The sequence below is a fragment of the Scyliorhinus torazame genome, chromosome 8 (genome assembly GCF_047496885.1).
Source record: "Scyliorhinus torazame isolate Kashiwa2021f chromosome 8, sScyTor2.1, whole genome shotgun sequence".
NCBI classification, from domain to species: domain Eukaryota; kingdom Metazoa; phylum Chordata; class Chondrichthyes; order Carcharhiniformes; family Scyliorhinidae; genus Scyliorhinus; species Scyliorhinus torazame.
Window position 1 is genome coordinate 136249614 of NC_092714.1, and position 23699 is coordinate 136273312.

Below are 23699 nucleotides of genomic sequence, written 5' to 3' on the forward strand. Positions count from 1 at the left end.
AGGGAAAGTTTGATAGGTTGACAACGGGAGAGGAGGTGGGGCAGTTACGGAGGGGGTGGGTCGGGGGGGGGGGTGCAGTACGTGTACAGAGAGAAGGTGAGCTGTGTGCTGGCCCACCAGCTATGGAGGCATGCAGCGCCTAGGAAAATTCTATGGGTACGGACAGAGAAGGGCGAGGTGGTGTCATAGCTGGGAAGGATAAACAAGGTGTTCAGGGGATATTATGAGAAGCTGCCTAGGACCGAGCCGGATGAAGAGGAAGGGATATGGGGTGATTTTTGGACGGGTTGGAATTCCCACGGTTGGAGGAAGGGAAGAGGCAGGCGTTGGGGGAGCTGCTGGAGCTGAGGGAATGAAGTGGGGGTAGGCCCCGGAGCTGGAGGCTTCCCGGCAGAGTTTTATAAGGTGTTTGTGGCAGAGTTGGCACCTCATTTGTTGGGGATGTTTAGTGAGGCGTTGTCGGGGGGCTGTTGCCAGAGATGCTGACACAGGCATCAATTACGTTAATCCCAGAGAAGGGGAAGGACCCGCTGGAGTGTGGGTCATACAGACCCATTTTGTTGTTGAATACGGACGTGAAAGTATTGGCTAAGTTGTTGGTGGGAGGATGGAGGGATGTGAGCCAGGGGCGGTTTCTGAGGATCAAACGGGTTTTGTAAAGGGCCAACAGCTCTCTTGCAATATCAGGAGGCTGTTAAATGTGATTCTGACTCTGTCAGGAGGACGGGCGCCAGAGGTTATTGTTTCAATGATGCGGAGAAGGCCTTTGATCGGGTGGAGTGGAGGTACTTATTTGAAATTTTGGGAAGGTTTGGGTTCGGGCTGAAGTTTGTGACGTGGTGAGTCTTTTGTATGGATCACCGGTGGCAAGTGTACGAATGAGATGCGTTCACCTAGTTTTGGACTGCACAGGGGAATGAGACAGGGTGCCTGTGTGTCGCGGCTGTTCGGGCTGGTGATTGAGCCCTTGGCGATGGCCCTTCGGGGTCTGTGGAGGGGATTGTGAGGGAGCAGGGAGCATCTGCGTGGGTTTCCTCCGGGTGCTCCAGTTTCCTCCCACAGTCCAAGGATGTGCGGGTTAGGTGAATTGGCCAATGATAAATTGCCCTTAATGTCCAAATTGCCCTTGGTGTTGGGTGGAAGTGTTGAGTTTGGGTAGGGTGCTCTTTCCAAGAGCCGGTGCAGACTCAAAGGGCCGAATGGCCTCCTTCTGCACTGTAAATTCAATGTTAATCTATGATTAATCTAGGACAAAGGTTCGGCACAACATCGTGGGCCGAAGGGCCTGTTCTGTGCTGTATTTTTCTATGTTCTATGTTCTATCAGAGGTCATTATACGCAGATGACCCATTGTTGTTTGTGTCGGACCCACTGGAGAGTATGGTTAGGATCATGAGATTCTTGGAGATATTTGGGACCTTCTTTGGGTACAAGTTAAATGTCGGGAAGGGAGGGCAGCATGGTGGCACAGTGGTAGCATTGCTGCCTACGGCACTGAGGACCTGGGGTTGAATCCCGGCCCTGGGTCACTGTCCGTATGGCGTTTGCACGTTCTACCTGTGTCTGCGTGGGTTTCGCCCCCACAACCCAAAGATGTGCCGGATAGGTGGATTGGCTACGCTAAATTGCCCCTTAATTGGAAAAAAAATAACTGGGTACTCTAAATTCTTTTTATTTTTTTAAATGTCGGGAAGAGTGAGGTTTTTCCGGTAATAACAGCGGGCTGGGGCCAATCAGGAGGTGTTGCCGTTTAAGATAGCTAGGGAGAGGTTTAAATATTTGTGGATTCAGGTGAGGCAAGAATGAGCTACGATGCAAGGTATGTTTTCCAGACCCTCTGTCTTTCTCCCTCAGGTCTTCTTCCGGAGTTTGGAGACAGTGATCACGGAGTTCATATGGGTAGGGAATTTGCCGAAGGTAAAGAGGGCTCTGTTACAGAGGCAGACAGAAAGACGGGTTGGCGCTCCTGAACTTGCTGCACTATTATTGTACGGCGAATGTGGAGAAGGTGAGGCGATGGTGGGGAGTGGAGTGGATCAAGATGGAGGAGGAGTCCTCAGGTAGTCCAGTCTGAGGGCCACGGTGACAGCTCTGCTGCTGTTGGCTCCAGGGAAGCATACATGGAACCTGGTGGTGCAGTCGATGGTCAGAGTGTGGAATCAGCTGAGGAGACAAGTTGGAGGGGATATCGATATTGATGCCACCAAGCCAGGGGAGATGGATGGGAAATGGAGGGGCTGGAGAGAGTTAGGGACTTGTACACGGAAGGGAAGTTTGCTGGTCTAGATGCGGGTAGTGAGTTTAGATATATGCAGGTGCGGGACTTTGCACAAAACAAGTGGAGGGAGCTTCCCAGGTTGTTTGGAGTACACTTTATTGGAGCCAGTGCTGCTCCTGGAGTTGAAGGAGGGTAGGATTGGAGATATAGTTGGGGGGGGGGGCGGTGCAAGTGGTGAGGATCAAGAACCAATGAGAGGAGGAGTTGGGGTGTGGGGAAAAGGCTGTGGTGCAAGGTGATGCGGAGGGTGAATTCAACCTCCTCCTGCGTGGGGGTGAGCTTGATTCAATTCAAGATGCTGCTTAGAATACATATAACTCGGGTGAGGATGAGAAGGTTCTTCCAGGAGGTGGCTGATGGGTGTGAGAAGTGTGGGCGGGGGCCGGTGAATCATGCACATATGTTCTGGGGTTGCGAAGAGCTGGGGAGATACTGGGAGACGGTATTTGGGACGCTATCTAAGATAGTGGGGGTTGGCTGCCTATTTCTTCTTCCGTAACATTGCCTGACTTTGCCTTCCCATCATGGAGCCGGCGAACCAGGTTTGAAATATGCACATTCTCTCTGTGTATGCAAGGGTGTCACTCCCGCAACCCAAAGATGTGCAAGGTAGATGAATTGGCCATGCTAAATTGCCGTGTAATTGGAAAGAAAAGAATTGGGTACTTAAAATTTATGAAAAAAAAAAAGATTTTGCCCTCCTCTACGGAAAACCCATTCATGCCATCATTACTATTCCAATGCACTTTTGGTCTTCAACATTCTACCCTCTATAAAGTTGAGGTCCTGTGTTTAACTTGCAGCAAATCCGGTCTCCGTTCACCCCTGTGTTTGCTGATCTACCCGGTTACGGAACATTGTGATTTAAAGATTGTCGTCCCTGTTTTCAAATCCTTCCATGACTTTCCCTCTGTAATCACTTCCAATCCCGCAGCCCTCTGAGATATTTGCGCTCCTTTAATTCTGGCCTCTAGTGCATTCTAGATTGTAAGTGCTCCACCATTGGAGACATATCTTCCGTTGCCTAGGCCCCATGCTCTGGGATTGTCTCTACCTCACTTTCCTTCTTTAAGACATTTCTTCAACTCTCCATTTGACCAAGCCTTTGGCCGTCTCCTTGTATGGCTAGGTGTCATACTTTAAATAAATAAATAAATAATAGCTTATTGTCACAAGTAGGCTTCAATGAAGTTACTGTGAAAAGCCCCTAGTCGCCACATACTGGCGCCTGTTTGGGGAGGCCAGTACGGGAATTGAACCTGCGCTGCTGCTTTGTTCTGCATTACAAACCAGCTGTTTAACCCACTTTTCTAAATCAGCCCCTATTGCTCCTGTCAAGTGCTTTGGGACATTTTGTTATGTTACGATGCCCGTAGAGACCTCTAACTTTTGAAGAGAAATTTGAACTTTCAGTCAACAGCTGCATGAATAAAATGTCAAAACTTCACATTTTAAAACTTTTACTGCATCAAATGACTAAAAACGATATTAACTGAACACTATTTTCTTTGTACTTTAAACTTGTACTTTTGTACTTTTATCTATAGAAATAAACGGTTACTTTTTAACTTATCGCATTGTACGCTTCATGGAATTACAGTTCTTACCACAAACAGCTCACAAGTGCTTCCAGCTTCTAATGGGTTTCTTCCTTTTTACTTTTCCAGCCGAGAACCTCTAATCCCAGAACTGGAACTTGCTCTGAGGGTTTCCCTGTAGATTTCCTCCAAGCCAGACAAATTAAGCTAGTACATTTTCCAGCCTCCTTTACCTCGTCACAAACTCAGTCTGCAATCTGAGCGTGAGCTCCTACCTGCGCTTTGCATTGTAACACTTTTCTGGGCTTTGGAAGACTTCGGGTCTATTCATGGTGTACTCTGCAGTCATTGTCTACAAGTGAAAATGCCTTGCACCTTCCTCTCAAAAAAGCAATCCGAATCCATTAAAAAAAAAATTTAGAGTAGCCAATTCCCTTTTTTTCCAATTAAGGGGCAATTTAGCATGGCCAATCCACTTACCGTGCACACCTTTGGGTTGTGGGGGTGAGACCCACGCTGACACGGGGAGAATGTCCACACTCCACATGGATAGTGACCTGGGTTTGGGATTGGACCTGGGTCCTCGGCCCCTTGGGGCAGCAGTGCTAACCACTGTGCCACTGTGCTGCCCTCATTCATTTGATCTCTAACAACTATACCGTCCTGACCTGCTATCTTGCAGATGCCAGCACAGGTCAATGGCTCCCCTTCATCTGCTCTACATTTAAAGTAGCAGTCCCAAGCTAAAATAATCTTTAAACCAAAAGATACAGTCCAAAAACATAATCTTAAACATCTCGCAATGTAGCAGGCATAATGTAAATGTGGGGATTGTATATTGTCATCATTTGTATGCTGTAATTTATTTAACTCATGTAAAAGCTAACTATAACTAAGCAATTATTTTTCTTTGTGAGAATCTGTTGGCCTGAGCTTACACATTATTTTGATAGGCCCCCAAACCTAGTACAGGGGGATCCAGTTAGCACTGATGACAGACGGTGACTGTAATCTAACTTGCTTCCAGCAATCAGTTGTTTTCAGGAAGTAAAGCCTGAAGGTTAACAGCATTCAATTGAATAAGTGTCAGGTTGTTCCTGCATCCAGTAACAGTGGGAGTATAAGAAATGCTCATCATCCTTTGTCTGTGGTAAAGAAGAACCTTCTCTTCTTTTTTTAGAACTTACATTTTCATTAAAATGCACTTCACTAATTTCCATTCTTGCTTTTACTTTCATGTCGGGAGAATAACAATGACTGAAATCCAGAGGAAAACGTTTAAAATTTCTCAGTGCTATTATCATTATGATGAATAGCTTAACATCTGTATGGTTGCAAAATTATGTATACTTCATTCCTCTCAAAAACACCTGAAAAGTTGATTCAACATTCCTGTTTAAATGCAGTCAATATTTTGGAGAATTTGTTCTTTGGTTTTATTGTGGCTGATCGATGTTCCTCTACTTACAGATTACCTGTGGTTCCGCTCACACACTCGCACTAACAGATGAGGGCTTGCTATATGCGTGGGGAGCTAATACAACTGGGCAGCTGGGTATTGGGAGTAAAATCAACCAGCTGGTGCCGGTACTCATCACTCTGGAGAAAGAAAGGTAATGTTGCTTCTTGCTAGCGCCTAACAATTAATTCACTTTGTATAGTTAGCTGCCTCCGTGTACCTAGGCTATTCAGAAAGCTTACTTCACTTTGCCTCTCAACAGAAAAGAAATTGGCAAAAGGCCTGGGCTGGGTTTGGGATCCAAGTAAAAAATGATTTTATGCAGGGTGTTAAGTGTGCCTGAAAAGATGGTGCAAGCCAATTCAATAGTAACTTTGAAAAGGGAATTTGATAATTATTTGAATAGCTAAAATTTCCAGTCCAGAGCTATGGCAAAGAGAGAGGCGGGTGTGATGGGTTGAACGGGATAGCTATTTCAAAGAGTTGGCATAGACACGATGGGCACAGGTGTAGTGGTAATGTCACTCCACTAGTAATCAGAGGTCCAGGCTAATTCTCTGGGGACACAGGATCAAATATCGCCACTGCAGCTGGTGGAATTTAAATCCAGTTAATAAATCTAGTCTAATGGTAACCATAAAGCCATTTCAATTGTCAGAAAAATCCATCTAATGTAATTTAGGGGATAAAATCTGCTGTCCTTGCCTGGTCTGGTCTATGTGAGAATCCTGACCTACAGCAATGGGGTTCACTCTTAAATGCCCCCTGAAATGGCCTAGCCATTCAGTTGTATTAAACCACTAAAAAGCCTACAAAAAAGCAATGAAACCAGACGAATCAACTGGCATCAACCAAGGCACCGGAAACGACAACGGCAAACCCAGCCCTGTTAACCCTGTAAAGTACTCATTACTAACACCTGGGGTTTGTGCAAAATTGAGTGAGCTGTCCCATAGACGAGACAAGCCACAGACTAACATAGTCGTACTCACCGAGTCATACCTTACTAGTGGTTCCCAACTGCTGTGCCGCAGCACACTGGTATACTGTCAGAAGGGTGCAAGTGTGCTGCAGCCACTGGCACTCCTGCACACGTGCTCTTGCTTCAACCACCTAACAGGCCCCAATCGTCACCACAGGATCCCTTCAACCGGGGACAGTCATTTCTCGCCATACACAGAAATTTCTCTGCAAAGGAGTATCTGAAAGTCAAAAGGGAGCGATGGCTGCGGTTTGAGTTGCGAGGCAGTGGAGTTTTGTTTAGGCGCTAGTTTTGGATCTACTGCGAGGTCGACCTTGTGGGAAGTAGCTATTAGGAGAAGGCCAAAAGCAGGGCCTTCCTGTGTGTTCGATCACTGACTGCTATCAGAAAATGATGTCGGGCAAAGCGGTCAAATCCTCAATGGAGAAAATACCCAGCGAGTATCTTAGAACATAGAACATAGAACAATACAGCGCAGTACAGACCCTTCGGCCCACGATGTTGCACCGAAACAAAAGCCATCTAACCTACACTATGCCATTATCATCCATATGTTTATCCAATAAACTTTTAAATGCCCTCAATGTTGGCGAGTTCACTACTGTAGCAGGTAGGGCATTCCACGGCCTCACTACTCTTTGCGTAAAGAACCTACCTCTGACCTATATCTATTACCCCTCAGTTTAAAGTTATGTCCCCTCGTGCCAGCCATTTCCATCCGCGGGAGAAGGCTCTCACTGTCCACCCTATCCAACCCCCTGATCATTTTGTATGCCTCTATTAAGTCTCCTCTTAACCTTCTTCTCTCCAACGAAAACAACCTCAAGGCCATCAGCCTTTCCTCATAAGATTTTCCCTCCATACCAGGCAACATCCTGGTAAATCTCCTCTGCACCCGCTCCAAAGCCTCCACGTCCTTCCTATAATGTGGTGACCAGAACTGTACGCAATACTCCAAATGCGGCCGTACCAGAGTTCTGTACAGCTGCAACATGACCTCCCGACTCCGGAACTCAATCCCTCTACCAATAAAGGCCAACACTCCATAGGCCTTCTTCACAACCCTATCAACCTGGGTGGCAACTTTCAGGGATCTATGTACATGGACACCTAGATCCCTCTGCTCATCCACACTTTCAAGAACTTTACCATTAGCCAAATATTCCGCATTCCTGTTATTCCTTCCAAAGGAAGGATCTTGGGAATCTTCGTCTGTTATTTTTACTACAGGATACAACCAGGAAAAACTATACTTAATGGGAAGTGTCCTCCATCTGGCAGCCTCATTTCCCCTCTGCATAATATCAAATATATATACGTTGATTTTTTTTTTAATGTCCTGTGCTGACTGATGCAAATTACCTCACGTATAATGTTAATTTTAGGTGTGGAGCATTTCATTTCAAATATCTGATGAATATTGCAGTCTCAATCCATCTCCATGAAGCAACGGAGAACCCAGTTCACAAATAAGATAGTGTGTGATATATTGTTGATGAGAGTGTTGCAATTAGGCATCATCAATTGACACAAAGAAACGTTTCAATCTAATAGCAGTAGTAAAACTTTATGTTGATACAACCCCCGCAGAAGTGCTCAAAACGATCTTTGTAAAGAATGTAGTCAAGATCTAATATTAAATATCTTTCTATCATCTGACACAAAGCAGGGATATATAACAAAGTTACAGAGTGTAACACAAAATTATGTCAATATAAACCATGTGTCGTTAAAGGGGGGGCAAATAAACAATGGGTCTTAAGGACAAATTAAATTCACATCTCGCAATTACAAGCATCTACAATGCATTACAATAAACTTAACTTTGGTGTTCAGATTTGACATTTAACTTGTTAAATGTAAAAAAGATTGTTTTCAATAGTACGGGCACCAGTTATAATACAGTGCAACAATATGTTTTTCTTGTCTTTTGGTTGGCATTGATTGGTATATCTTCATGTCTAATACCGATTAGCATTTTAACTGGAATTATTGTTGCACTGAATATAATAGCTTCAAATAGGTCTGAATGCTGATTTAAACTGAGAACACAGGATGAATGGTTGCGCAATGAGGAAACACTCTGTTTGGAGCGGATTGCTAAATTGTGAGCACCTATTCCTCGCCTCTTGTATGTGATTGGCCACTGTTGGTTCACTACTACATTGTGGGGCATTTATGAGCAATCGATTCAGCTGAAAAAAAGTGGGTGTGCCGTGGAATTGTTTGATTCATTAGTGTGCTGTGCTACTGAAAAGGTCGGGAAACATTGTTATGGACAATGTCCCAGACACTACCATCTCTGGATATGTCCTGTCCCATCGGCAGGACAGACCCACCAGAGGGGACAGCGCAGTGATATAACAGTCGGCACGGAGTTCCCATGGGTGTCCTCAACATCGACTGTGTACCCTATGAAGTTTCATGGCATCACGTCTACAATATACAGCACTACAACTAATAAACGTTATTACTGCTAGTAAACCTGGCTACTAATAGCACCTTGGAATTACTAATAAATTACCAACATTTCAGAAGATAAACATGAAAAATACTCCCCAACCAACCATTAACTGTTTCCCTGTGAGTCCAGTTTGTATTTTCTCAGAACACAGTCGATCCACCGACTGGCCGCTTTTGGCAATCGTTTTAAAATGAAGTCGCTGCGCTCGCCCCATTCTTATTAAAATGAAGCCACTGTTGCGCTCTCTATGCTTTTTTAAAAATGAAGTCGCTCTCATCTCCGCACTCTTTTTAAAACAAAGCTTCTGTGCTCCCATCCAATCTCCTTACTAACACATGGGCTTTGTGCCAAAATTGGGAGAGCTGTCCCACAGACTAGTCAAGCAACAGCCTGACACGGTCATACTCCCAGAATCATACCTTACCCATAATGTCCCAGACACCACCATTAGGACATACCCACCAGGAGAGACCCACTGTGCTGATGGGGAGAGAGTTCCAGGATTTCGACCCAGTGAAAGTGAAGGAACAGCAATATATTTCCAAGTCCGGATGGTGAGAGGCTTTGAACGGAACATCCAGGTGGTGGTGTTCCCATGTGTCTGCTACCCATATCCTTTTAGATGGTAACGGTTGTTGGTTTGAAAGGTGCTGTCGAATGAGCCTTGGTGAGTTCCTACATTGCATCTTGTAGATGGTACACACTGCTGCTGCTGTGTGTCAGTGGTGGAGGGAGTGAATGTGTGCGGATGCGGTGCTAATCAAGTGGGCTGCTTTGTCTTGGATGGTATCAAGCTTCTTGAGTGTTGGAGCTACACTCACCCTGGTAAGTGGGGAGTATTCCATCACACTCTTGATTTGTGCCTTGTAAATGGTGGACATGCTTTAGGGAGTCGAGAGGTGAGTTACTCATCACAGGATTCCTTGCCTCTCTGATCTGCCCTTGTAGCTACAATATGGCTAGTCCACTTCAGTTTCTGGCCAATGTAAATCCAAGGATGTTGATGGTGGCCGATTCAGCGATGGTGATGCGATTGAATGTCGAGGGGTGGTGGTTAGATTATTTTTTGTTGGAGATGGGCATTGCTTGGCATTTGCGTAATGCAAATGTTACTTGCCACTTACCAGTTCAAGCCTGGAAATTGTCATGGTGTTGCTGCATTTAGATATGGACTGCTTCAGTTTCTAAGGAATCAAATGTTGCAGAACATTGTGCAATCATTAGCAAACATCTCCACTTCTGACTTTAGGATGGATGAAGGTCATTGAAGCAGCTAAAGATGGTTGGACTTAGGACTGAAAGAACTCCTGCAGTGATGTCCTGGCATCAAGGAGCCCTAGTGAAACTGGAGTTAATGGAATCTGAAAAACTCTTCAGTAGTTGGAGTCATACCAACTACAAAGGAAAATGATTGTGGTTGTTGGAAGTCAATCAACTCAGTCCCGGGACATCAGGAATTCCTCGGGGGAGTATCTATGCCCTATTATCAACAGCGTAGTGACTTGCAACTTGGAGAAGCTGGAGCTATTAAACAGAATCAACTAGATTTCCAATTGGTAGGCCATGTTGAACAAATCTAATTGGATTTTTGGAACAAGTATCTATCATAGTAGACAGGGGGATGTCTATGGATGTAGTTTATATGGACGTTAGAAGTCATTCAATATGATTAAAGCGCATGGAATTGGTTAGGAAACTGGTTACAGTGTGGAAACCCAGGAGTCGGGAAGATGGATATGCACTTGAATTGGAAGGAAATGATAGGTGGCGTCGCACGGAAATCTCTGCTGGGTCCTCAACTGTTTGCTATATTTACTAATGACTCCAGTTAACATAACAGCCTCATATCTAGTCGAGGCAATAGAACCAATGGAGGGCCATATATTCATTGGACAGGAGGCCAAGCTGCAGACACAGAGAGGGGGAGAAAGTTTCCTAGAGGCAGTCACATCCCTTGGGGTAGAGTCTTCTGATTTATTCAGGAACAGGAGAGTATAACTGCAAGTGAGGCAGCTAGGGGAAATAGAAGGCAGAAGCGGGGGGACTTCGGCCTTTGCAATTGTCCAATGAGGTTTGCGGTTCTTGCATCTTGTATGGATGAAAGCAGTGGATACAGGGTGGATGAGCAAACTGACCATGGCATCATGATATAGGGAGTCATTCGGGGCTGGGGGGTAGATTTATAAGGAATATAGCGGTAGATGGCAACAGTGTAGTTAGGAGACGCCGTTCTCTGCAGCTTAAAAAGATTATTTCATGGGATGTGGGCTTCGCAGACTATGCCAGAATTTATCACCCATTCCTAATTGTCCTCTAGAACGGGCATCCAGATGGCTGTGTTGCTTGCCTGGTGCCAGGGTTCTGAATATTTGCTCTGGGCTGAAGAGGGGGAGGATAGACAATAGAACATTACAGCGCAGTACAAGCCCTTCGGCCCTCGATGTTGCGCCGATACAGTGGTCGTGGCCCATGTGGGTTCCAATGACTTGGATAGAACTAGGAAAGGAGTTCTGCTGAGGGAGTATGAACAGCTAGGGACTAAATTAGAAGCCAAACCTCAAAGGTAATGATCTCTGGATTACTACCTCAGCTAGGAGCAAATTGGTACCAGATAAATCAAATGAGAGCTTTAAATGTACAGCTCGAAGACTAATGTGGGAGAAATTGGTTTTAATTCATGAAGCACTGGCACCGGTGCTGGGGAAAGTGGGAACTATACCATTGGAATAGTTTTCACCTGAGCCATGATGAGATGAGTGTTCTGGTAAGCAGTAAAGCTAGGGTGGTAGCTAGGGGCTGGTTTAGCACACTGGGCTAAATCGCTGGCTTTTAGCAGACCAAGCAGGCCAGCAGCACGGTTCAATTCCCGTACCAGCCTCCCCGAACAGGCGCCGGAATGTGGCGACTAGGGGCTTTTCACAGTAACTTCATTGAAGCCTACTTGTGACAATAAACGATTTTCATTTATTTTCATGCGACTTAATAGTGGGGACGAGAGATCAAATTTGAGAAGATGGGATAAATTAAAGAGCAACGGTGAGGCAAAAGCACAAGGTGGGAATAAGGGAAATGATGATCAGTGTGTGTCAGGAAGAGAGTGTACAAACCTAGGGTGGATTTACAATGAAACGCACTGTGTATGTGCGCTGGGCATCCAATCGGAGCCTGATTACTTTACCTGATTTGCTATTAGCAGGCAATGCAGAGCGAAATCAGACTCTGATTGGTGAGAGTGGAAGAAACTGGTCTGAAACATTCAAACGACTAACTTGAGACCTGTGTGCAAGTAGGTTTGCGACTCAACCAGAACAGGCCAGGCAAGAAACAGCGAATCATCGAATGCCACCACGCAGTGAGGTCTGCCGCTGAATGGAAAAGGCGAGTTGTGCAGCCAACTCAAGTAGGGCAAGCCAACAACCCCGAGGTGTAAGGCTCCGAGATTAGGTCAACCGCCGAGGGGAGCAGCATGTGAGGCAATCGGGGGACTCGGTCCAGGGTTGAGGTCAAGCCAGTAACAGCGAGGCTCTGAAATCAAGCCACCACCCGGTGAGTACAAGCAGAGTCGAGCAGAGCAGGCACGGAGAGCAGGTTTTCAAGTTAACCAAGGCAGGCCAGCAACAGAAAGGCGCAAAGCTTGACACCCCAAATCAAGTCTTAGCATTGAGAAGGCGGATGAGTGAGGCAGGAGGCTGCCTTGAAGACCCCAGGCAAGCAAGGCGAGTTAGATAAAAGAAAATTACTGCGGATGCTGGAATCTAAAACAAAAGCAGAAAATACTGGACAATTGCAGCAGGTCTGACAGCATTTGTGGAGAGAGAAGTGTTGCTGATTTTGCCTTAGTTCAATTGCTCTGATTTATTACCTTTGCTCTTGAGTCGCCAGGTATCTTTATGATACCGCCACAAGGTTCAAGTCCGAGTAATGATCAATAATCCAATACACCGATTAGTAAGATTTAAATCAAAGCACATTTATTATACACAGTAATCACTACTCATGTACAAATTCTATGTTTAAGCTACTTCTACAACTAACAGGCCTATACTTAACTTGGAACTGGCCCACCAGGTCAGGGAAACAAATGGCCTTTCGTTCGGGTTCTGAGCCTGCGGGATTCGAAGTTGGTACAGATTGGTAGCTAGGAGCGCCTATCTCGTAGCAAGCGTTGAATTAAGATTTACGAGTTCAATCTTCACTGGAGTCACTACACCAGTCACGGTCAATGTTGGTTCGTTGTTGCTGGGTGACCCGGGCAGGACGAAGAGCGCGAAGAGGTGGAGAAGAAGAGAGAGATTTGAACTTGGGGCTCAAATCTTATCGTCCCCAGGGGCTTCCCGCCTTTCGGGGCGGACCCTGTACCTGGTCCCAAGTGATTGGACTTTGTCCCAATCGCTTGGTTCGATTTTCTCCAATGCTGGAGCGGTTCCCTGATCGATGGGCGGTCTTGAGGTGCTCGTTCACCTCCTTTTGTATAGGCTCCTGCTGGCGCCGAAGAGTCTGGTTTTGCTTTGTGTGTCTAAATGTTGCTTACTGTTCCCGGGGATTGCTCATTAGTATGCAGATGGCTGTTGTTTTGTTATGCTGATGGTTGCTGGTATCAATATTGTCTGGTCTTTCCAGAGGTAAATACACAGCCAACCTGCAGCTGCTGGTTTTTGTCTTGTTGGCTGACTTTCCCATCAGCCTTTGCCGTTCGCCATTTTGAATCGGGAGTTGGTCATTTTATGTGTCTAGGAAGGGAGCTAATATTTTGAGTCTGGATGACTCTTTATCAAAGTGCTTTGACGAAGAGTCATCCAGACTTGAAACGTTAGCTCAGTTCTCTCCACAGACGCTGTTAGACCTGTTGTAATTGTTGAGGTGAGTGAGATTGTGAGAATGAGTGTGAGAGGGGTGGGGGTGTCTTGGAAGGGATGGGCGGGTGGGAGTGAAGAGTGTGGGGTGAGGAGAGCGTATGACAGGGTTAGCCAGGTTTACAGACTTGCAGGGAGAGAGTGTGTGTGAGAGCCAGGTTGCATTTTGGAGGGAGGGAGAGTTTGTGATGGGGTTGGGGTCCATGGGGAGGGAGAGTTTTTGAGGTGGGGTCAAGAGGGGTGTGAAGTTGGGGGGGGCGGGCAGAAATGAAGGTGAGTGTGGGGTCCCACGAACTGTAAATGTGGCTCTCTACAAAGAGTGCACCAGCAGATAAGGCTAAAGGTTACAAGAATAGTAAAAAGCCAGAAATAAAGGCTCTAAATCAGAAGGCATTCATAATTATGGATAATTTTAATGTACATATGGGTTGGACGATTTAGATGGACAAATGTAGCCTGGATGATGAGGTGATGGAGTATTTTCGGGACAGTTTCTTAGAGCAGCATGTTTTAGCACCAACCATAGAGCGGAAGTGAGACCAGATCTGGTAATATGCAAGGATTAATTAATGACTTCAAGTGAAAGCGCCCCTCCGTAACAGTGATCATAATATGATTGAGTTTCACGTTCCCTTTGATTGAGAGAAGAGTAAGTTTTAAACTTAATTAAGGGCAATTATGAGGACTTGAAGATAGCTGTCAGAAGGGAATTAGAAAATTAGGTTAAGGGACAGGTCAGTAGAGTTGCCGTGACAGATATTTAAGGAGATATTTCAAAATCCTCAGAAGATCCATTCCAGCGAGAAAGTAGGATTTGGAGGGAAAGAGTCTAAAGAAATTTTGCACCATCTGTTGCTATCAAATTGAAGGAAAAAGCGTATAATTTGAAATTTGGAGAGAATATAAAGAATGGCCAAGAATGACTAAAAGATTAAAAAGGAGGGAGAAATTGGAGTATAAGAGAGAGCTTGCTGGAAATATAAAACAGATAATAAGCATTACTGCAGGTATTTAAAAAGGTAAGGCGTATGTTAAGTGAGTGTTGTGCCTCTAGAGAATGAGAATGGGGAATTAATAGTGGAAAGTAAGGGAATGGCAGACAAATCTAACAGATATTTTGGTGTATGTCTTCATTGTCGAGAATGCAAATAATATCCTAGAAATAATTATGAATCAGAAGCTGAAAGGAGGGAGTAAGTTAAAACAATTGCAATCACTAGGGAAAGGGTACGAAGAAAATTATTAGAACTAAAAGCTGACAAGTCGCAAGGTCCTGATGGACTTCATCCTAGAGCCTTAAAAGAAGTGGTTGCAGTAGATGTATTGGTTTCAATGTTCCAAACTTTCCTAGATTCTGCAATGGTCCCATCAGTTTGCAAAAGTGTGTTTGTGACTCCTCTATTGAAGAAAGTGTGGAGACAAAAAGCAGGAAACTACAGGTCAGTTAACATTGTACCTGGCGTAGGGAAATTACTGGAATCTACTTTTAAAGAGGCAAACTGCAGCCTTCAAAGTTGAGAACATGGAAAATAAGAGCAGGGGGTGGCCATTTAGCCCTTTGAGCCTGCTCCGCCATTCATTATGATCATGGCTGATCATCCAACTCAATAGCCTGATCCTGCGTTTCCCCCCAGACCCTTTGATCCCCTTCTCCCCAAGTGCTATATCTAACTGCTCCTTGAAAAGAGTGTTTTGGCCTCAACTGCTTTCTGTGGTAGCAAATTCTACATAACCACACTTTGGTGAAGAAATATTTCCTCATCTTAGTCCTAAATGGTCCAACCCACATCTTCAGACTGTGACCTCTGGTTCTGGACGTCCCCACCATCGGGAACATACTTCTTGCATCTACCCTGTCAGAATTTTATAAGCTTCCATGAGATCCCCCCTCGTTTTTCTGAACTCCAGTGAATACAATCCTAAACAATTCAAACTCTCCTCATAAGATCAGTCCTGCCATCCCAGAAATCAGTCTGGTAAACCTTCTCTGCACTCCCTCTAAAAACATCCTTCCTCAGATAAGGAGACCAACACTGCACACAATATTCCAGGTGTAGCCTCACCAAGGTCCTGTATAATTGCAACAAGACATCTGTTATGGCCCAGGGCGTAGAAACTCCCAAGTGTATTATAAAGTTCACCCGACCTATAACTTTTATGTGGAATTTGGCTAAGATGAGCACAAGAGCCTTCACTTCAGGTGTGATTCATCGGACTTTCTAGGCACTTTTATCAAAACAAATTTTATTATAAGAATGTAGTTAACATATATAAAACACTTAGCAAGAATTTGTTATCAATTACAAACATAAAGACACCACACAGCTACAGTAATCTATGTATAACACTTAATGAATTCCCCCTTAACTATTCCAATTCAATAACAAAATCCAATAAACCAAAAAACCCTTTTTAAGGGCATGGCCCAGCTGTATTCTCATTTGAATGGGACTGGTCCTTTTCCTGAACTTCTGGTCCAGTCTCAAACAGCAGATTCAAGCTCCTTCCGGAAAACAATTATATCTTTAAAGTTAGCCACAACTGACTTTTTTTTTTACTGGAACAGCTCTTTAAAATGGAAACAGGGAAACACTGCTTCTCTTCTGCAGTCCAAAGCAACTAACCAAAACGCAAATCCAAACACTAAACCCCCTCTCACCTGACAGCCGCAGCCCAGCGCCACCCACAAATGACATCACTGAAGCCATTCTGCAAGTCATGTGGTAAGACCAAACCTTTCTTAAAGGGGCATTCACATGATACCTTCCCCCAAGAAACAAAAATAAACTATCAACTTCAAAGATGGTTTCATTTTACAAACCTTTTCATTTGTCCAGAACTAACACTTGACAATAAACATACATACATTTTAAAAGATCAAAACAGGCAAACATTTACAATAATACAGTCCATTTTAGTTCATTGTCTTCCACCATCGAAGCTGCTTCTCTTCATCACATTCGTGACAAAGCATCAGCTGTCATATTTTCTCGTCCTGCCACATGTATAAGTTTTAAATTAAATGGCTTTAATAATAAACTCCATCGAAACAGTCTTGCATTTCTTTTCATAAATTTCTCCAAAAATGTCTGGATTATGATCAGTATATATATTAATTGTTTCAGATGAATTGCTGATAACGTAAATGCTGCAAAGGCAGCACCAAGCTCAAAGTCTCCTTTTCAATTGTCGAATACTTCCTCTGGTGGCCATTTCATTTTTTGGAAAAATAGGCCGTTCTAATCCATCGTCATCTTCTTGCAAGAGCATGGCACCTACGCCCACATCACTCACATCGACAGCCACTTTGAATGGTTTTGTGTAATTTGGGGTGGCCAACACAGGAGCAGTGGTTAACACAGCCTTCAGGCCGTCAAATGCCAGTTGACACTCCGCCCGTCCACTGAAATTTGCTAGGCTTCTTCAGCAAATGGGCTGCAAACATTCAGCACAAATTTACGATAAAAACATTCAGGCCAAGAAAACTCATTATTTCCCTTTGTGTCGAGGGTATTGGAAACTCCCCTGTAACCTTTGTTTTTGCATCCTGTGGGACCATTTGTCCATGTCCAATTGTATGGCCAAGGAACGTGACATGGGCTTTTTCAAACTCACTTTTGGCTAGGTTTACCACCAAACCTGCCTCCTGAAGTCAATCGAATAACTCCATCAGATGCTTCAATTGTTCTTTCCATGTCTGACTAAAAATCACCAGATCATCTATGTACACCGCACAATTGGGTAATCCTGAAATGACTTTATGTTAGTTAACCGTTGAAATGTGGCTGAGGCATTTTCATGCCAAATGGCATAACTGAATTGGTATAAACCATTTGGAGTCACAAAAGCTAAAATCTCCTTCGCCCTTTCGGATAAAGGTACCTGCCAGTAGCCTTTGAGTAAGTCTAGTTTGGAGATAAAAGCTGATTGTGCCACCTTCTCAATGCAGTCCTCCAACCGTGGGATCGGATTTGTAACTGCATTAATCTTTCTATAGTCCACACACAATCGTTGGGTACTGTCCGGTTTCGGTACCATCACTATGGGTGAGCTCTGTTGGCTGCAACCCACTTCAATTATGCCATTTTAAAGCATACTTTCAATTTCTTTTTGAACCTGTGTTAATTTTAGAGGGTTAAGTCTACATGGATGTTGTCTAATTGGAACAGCATTTTCAACATCTACATCATAGAACATAGAACATAGAAAAATACAGCACAGAACAGGCCCTTCGGCCCACGATGTTGTGCTGAACCTTTGTCATAGATTATCATAGAATTTGCAGTGCAGAAGGAGGCCACCCGGCCCATCGAGTCCGCACCGGCTCCTGGAAAGAGCACCCTACCAAAGGTCAACACCTCCACCCTATCCCCACAACCCAGCAACCCCACCTAACACTAAGGGCAATTTTGGACACTAAGGGCAATTTATCACGGCCAACCCACCTAACCTGCACATCTTTGGACTGTGGGAGAAAACCGGAGCACCCGGAGGAAACCCACGCACACACGGGGAGGACGTGCAGACTCCACACAGACAGTGACCCAAGCCGGAATTGAACCTGGGACCCTGGAGCTGTGAAGCAATTGTGCTATCCACAATGCTACCGTGCTGCCCTTAAGAACAAATAAATCTACACTATATCATTTTACCGTAATCCATGCACCTATCCAATAGCTGCTTGAAGGTCCCTAATGTTTCCGACTCAACTACTTCCACAGGCAGTGCATTCCATGCCCCCACTACTCTCTGGGTAAAGAACCTACCTCTGACACCCCCCCTATATCTTCCACCATTCACCTTAAATTTATGTCCCCTTGTAATGGTTTGTTCCACCGGGGGAAATAGTCTCTGACTGTCTATCTATTCCCCTGATCATCTTTTAAACCTCTATCAAGTCGCCCCTCATCCTTCTCCGTTCTAATGAGAAAAGGCCTAGCACCCTCAACCTTTCCTCGTAAGACCTACTCTCCATTCCAGGCAACATCCTGGTAAATCTCCTTTGCACCTTTTCCAAAGCTTCCACATCCTTCCTAAAATGAGGCGACCAGAACTGTACACTGTACTCCAAATGTGGCCTTACCAAAGTTTTGTACAGTTGCATCATCACCTCACGGCTCTTAAATTCAATCCCTCTGTTAATGAAAGCAAGCACACCATAGGCCTTCTTCACAGCTCTATCCACTTGAGTGGCAACTTTCAAAGATGTATGAACATAGACCCCAAGATCTCTCTGCTCCTCCACATTGCCAAGAACTCTACCGTTAACCCTGTATTCCACATTCATATTTGTCCTTCCAAAATGGACAACCTCACACTTTTCAGGGTTTAACTCCATCTGCCACTTCTCAGCCCAGCTCTGCAACCTATCTATGTCTCTTTGCAGCCGACAACAGCCCTCCTCACTATCCACAACTCCACCAATCTTCGTATCGTCTGCAAATTTACTGACCCACCCTTCAACTCATTCATCCAAGTCATTAATGAAAATCACAAACAGCAGAGGGCCCAGAACTGATCCCTGCGGTACGCCACTGGTAACTGGGCTCCAGGCTGAATATTTGCCATCCACCACCACTCTGACTTCTATCGGTTAGCCAGTTCATTATCCAACTGGCCAAATTTCCCACTATCCCATGCCTCCTTACTTTCTGCATAAGCCTACCATGGGGAACATTATCAAATGCCTTACTAAAATCCATGTACACTACATCCACTGCTTTACCTTCATCAACATGCTTGGTCACCTCCTCAAAGAATTCAATAAGACTTGTAAGGCAAGATCTACCCCTCACAAATCCGTGCTGACTATCCCTAATCAAGCAGTGTCTTTCCAGATGCTCAGAAATCCTTCCTTCAGTACCCTTTCCATGACTTTGCCTACCACCGAATTAAGACTAACTGGCCTGTAATTCCCAGGGTTATCCCTAGTCCCTTTTTTGAACAGGGGCACGGCATTCGCCACTCTCCAATCCCCTGGTACCACCCCTGTTGACAGCGAGGACGAAAAGATCATTGCCAATGGCTCTGCAATTTCATCTCTTGCTTCCCATAGAATCCTTGGATATATCCCGTCAGGCCCGGGGGACTTGTCTATCCTCAAGTTTTTCAAAATGCCCAGCACATCTTCCTTCCTAACAAGTATTTCCTCGAGCTTACCAGTCTGTTTCACACTGTTCTCTCCAACAACATGGCCCCTCTCATTTGTAAATACAGAAGAAAAGTACTCGTTCAAGACCTCTCCTATCTCTTCAGACTCAATATACAACCTCCCGCTACTGTCCTTGATCGGACCTACCCTCGCTCTAGTCATTCTCATATTTCTCACATATGTGTAAAAGGCCTTGGGGTTTTCCTTGATCCTACCCGTCAAAGATTGTTCATGCCCTCTCTTAGCTCTCCTAATCCCTTTCTTCAGTTCCCTCCTGGCTATCTTGTATCCCTCCAGCATCCTGTCTGAACATTGTGTCCTCAGCCTTACATAAGTCTCCTTCTTCCTCTTAACAAGACATTCAACCTCTCTTGTCAACCATGGTTCCCTCACTCGACCATCTCTTCCCTGTCTGACAGGGAGATACATATCAAGGACACGTAGTACCTGTTCCTTGAGCAAGTTCCACATTTCACTTGTGTCCTTCCCTGACAGCCTATGTTCCCAACTTATGCACTTCAATTCTTGTCTGACAACATCTTATTTACCCTTCCCCCAATTGTAAACCTTGCCCTGTTGCACGCACCTATCCCTCTCCATTACTAAAGTGAAAGTCACAGAATTGTGGTCACTATCTCCAAAATGCTCCCCCACTAACAAATCTATCACTTGCTCTGGTTCATTACCAAGTACCAAATCCAATATGGCTCCCCTCTGGTCGGACAATCTACATACTGTGTTAGAAAAGCTTCCTGGACACACTGCACAAACACCACCCCATCCAAACTATTTGATCTAAAGAGTTTCCACTCAATATTTGGGAAGTTAAAGTCGCCCATGACTACTACCCTATGACTTCTGCACCTTTCCAAAATCTGTTTCCCAATCTGTTCCTCCACATCTCTGCTACTATTGGGGGGCCTATAGAAAACTCCTAACAAGGTGACTGCTCCTTTCCTATTTCTGACTTCAACCCATACTACCTCAATAGGGTGATACTCCTCGAACTGCCTTTCTGCAGCTGTTATACTATCTCTAATTAATAATGCCACCCCCCCCCACCTCTTTTACCACCCTCCCTAATCTTATTGAAACATCTATAACCAGGGACCTCCAACAACCATTTCTGCCCATCTTCTATCCAAGTTTCCGTAGTGGCCACCACATCGTAGTCCCATGTACCGATCCATGCCTTTAGTTCACCCACCTTATTCCTGATGCTTCTTGCGTTGAAGTATACACACTTCAACCCATCTCCGTGCCTGCAAGTACTCTCCTTTGTCAGTGTTCCCTTCCCCACTGCCTCACTACACGCTTTGGCGTCCTGAATATCGGCTACCTTAGTTGCTCAACAACAAATCCACGTCCCATTCACCTCCCAAACTAGTTTAAACCCTCCCGAAGAGTACTAGAAAACCTCCCTCCCAGCATATTGGTGCCCCTCTGGTTCAGATGCAACCCGTCCTGCTTGTATAGGTCCCACCTTCCCCTGAATGCGCTCCAATTATCCAAATACCTGAAGCCCTCCCTCCTACACCATTCCTGCAGCCACGTGTTCAACTGCACTCTCTCCCTATTCCTAGCCTCGCTATCAAGTGGTACCGGCAACAAACCAGAGATGACAACTCTGTCTGTCCTGGCTTTTAACTTCCAGCCTAACTCCCTAAACTCGTTTATTACCTCCATACCCCTTTTCCTACCTACGTCGTTGGTACCAATGTGCACCACGACTTCTGGCTGCTCCCCCTCCCCCTTAAGGATCCTGAAGACACGACCTGAGACATCCCTGGCCCTGGCACCCGGGAGGCAACATGCCTTCCGGGAGTCTCGCTCGCGACCACAGAATCTCCTATCTATTCCCCATACCATTGAATCTCCTACTACTACTGCTTTTCAATTCTCCCCCCTTCCCTTCTGAGCCCCAGAGCCAGACTCAGTGCCAAAGACCTGGCCGCTAGGGCCTTCCCCCGGTAGGTCATCCCCTCAAACAGCATCCAAAATGGTATACTTGTTTTGAAGGGGAACGGCCACGAGGGATCCCTGAACTGTCTGCCAGTTTGTTTTCTTTCCCCTGACTGTAACCCAGCTACTCTTGTCCTGTACCTTGGGTGGGGTTACCTCCCTGTAACTCCTCTCTATCACCCCCTCTGCCTCCCGGATGATCCGAAGTTGCTCCAGCTCCAGTTCCCTAACACGGTCTCTGAGAAGCTGGAGTTGGGTGCACTTCCCGCAGGTATAGTCAGCGGGGACACCGGTGGTATCACTCACCACCCACATCCTACAGGAAGAGCATGCAACTGGCCTAGCTTCCATTCCCTCTTACCTTACAGATATAACTGCCCTGTGGACCAACTGGACCTCCGCCCTCCGACTGCTCCCAGTCAGCTGCACTCTCTGTAAACTCCTGGCTCCCTTCTCGCTCTTTGCGGAAATGTAGGAAACGAAATGAAAGGAGCACCTTACTCCCTCCTCACCTAACTCCCTCAGCCACCAAACTCTCACTATAGCACTCAAATGCACCAAATTCAGCACTCAGTTATCATGTATAACCATTTTAGTACTTCCCAATTTATTTCAACTAACTTGCCCATGTGATATTAATAATTCTTTCAGGTCAGGTCGTTTTTCCTCTGGAAGGTAACTCAATAATTTATCCCAATTTTTAAGAACATCCTCATTATCCAATTTAATTTGAGAAATGTCAAATTCAGAGTCATCTGGATTCGGTTCTTCACTTTGAGTCATAATCGCTAAAACCTCTTCCTTTTGCTCTCTTTCCCTTCCAAAATAAGCATATTCACACAACACACTCGGTGAGTTTTCCTTCTATCTGGCATTCTTACTAAATAATTCTCCTCACTCAATTTCCTTTCAATCTGATGAGGTCCACAAAACCTTGCTTTTAAAGGTTCACATATCACTGGTAGCAATACTAAAATTTTATCTCCACTGGCAAAACTACGAACTTTTGCTTTCTTGTCTGCTACCTTTTTCATTACATGCTGTGGAACTTTTAAATATTGTCTAGCCAATTCGCCTGTTCTATTTAACCGTTCCCTAAAATTCGACACATAATCCAATAATGTAGTTTCAGAATGCTCACTCACCAATTTCTCCTTAATCAATTTAAGTGGTCCTCTTACCTCATGACCAAAAATCAGTTCAAAAGGACTGAATTTGGTTGACTCATAAGGTGCATCCCTTATTGCAAACAGTACGAATGGAATTCCTTTATCCCAATCCTCTGGATAATCCTAACAATAAGTCCTCAATAAGGCGCTGGTTTAGCACAGGGCTAAAGAGCTGGCTTTTAAAGCAGACCAAGGCAGGCCAGCAGCACAGTTCAATTCCCGTACCAGCCTCCCCGAACAGGCGCCGGAATGTGGCGACTAGGGGCTTTTCACCATAACTTCATTTGAAGCCTACTTGTGACAATAAGCGATTTTCATTTCATTCATTTCATTTCAACATTGTCTTTAACGTTTGATGCCACTGTTCTAACACACCCTGTGGTTCTGGATGGTGCGCAGTTGATTTAAATTGTTTTACTCCTAAGCTATCCATAACTTCAAGGTAAAAAGTGATCCTTGATCCGATTGTATTTCTCTGGGTAGTCCATATCTAGTAAAAAATTTAAGTAACTGTGAAGAAATGTAGAGCAGAATTGAGGCTGCAGAGTTGTGGTTTTTGAAGTGAATAATGAAGATATGTAGGCCAAGTCACACTATCAATGAAGAGGTGCTAATAAAATCGTAAGAAGAAATCATCATTTGGAAAGCCAGATGCTGATGGTAAAAGATCGAGGTACATGAAGAATGATTTTTCTAAAGTGTCCATGTATCATCAACACCAACAGAGCCAGATTAATATGGAGGTCCCTGGTCACCAATGCATTCTTAGGATGTGGTACCTGAAAAGACAGATAGATGGGCATTTAGACAATCTCATGTAAACAGGAGGATTCAACATGGTTC

At 44.8% G+C, this 23699-nt stretch overlaps 1 protein-coding gene across 7 annotated transcripts in view; it reads left to right on the plus strand.

The window, feature by feature from the left end:
- rcbtb1 (regulator of chromosome condensation (RCC1) and BTB (POZ) domain containing protein 1) overlaps positions 1-23699 on the plus strand; it is a 114648-nt gene that overhangs the window by 51977 nt on the left and 38972 nt on the right. For all 7 annotated transcript variants that reach the window (XM_072514228.1, XM_072514232.1, XM_072514233.1 and 4 more), the window contains one exon: positions 5287-5429. In XM_072514228.1, coding sequence (XP_072370329.1) covers positions 5287-5429 — 143 coding nt within the window. The remainder of the gene's footprint in view (positions 1-5286; positions 5430-23699) is intronic.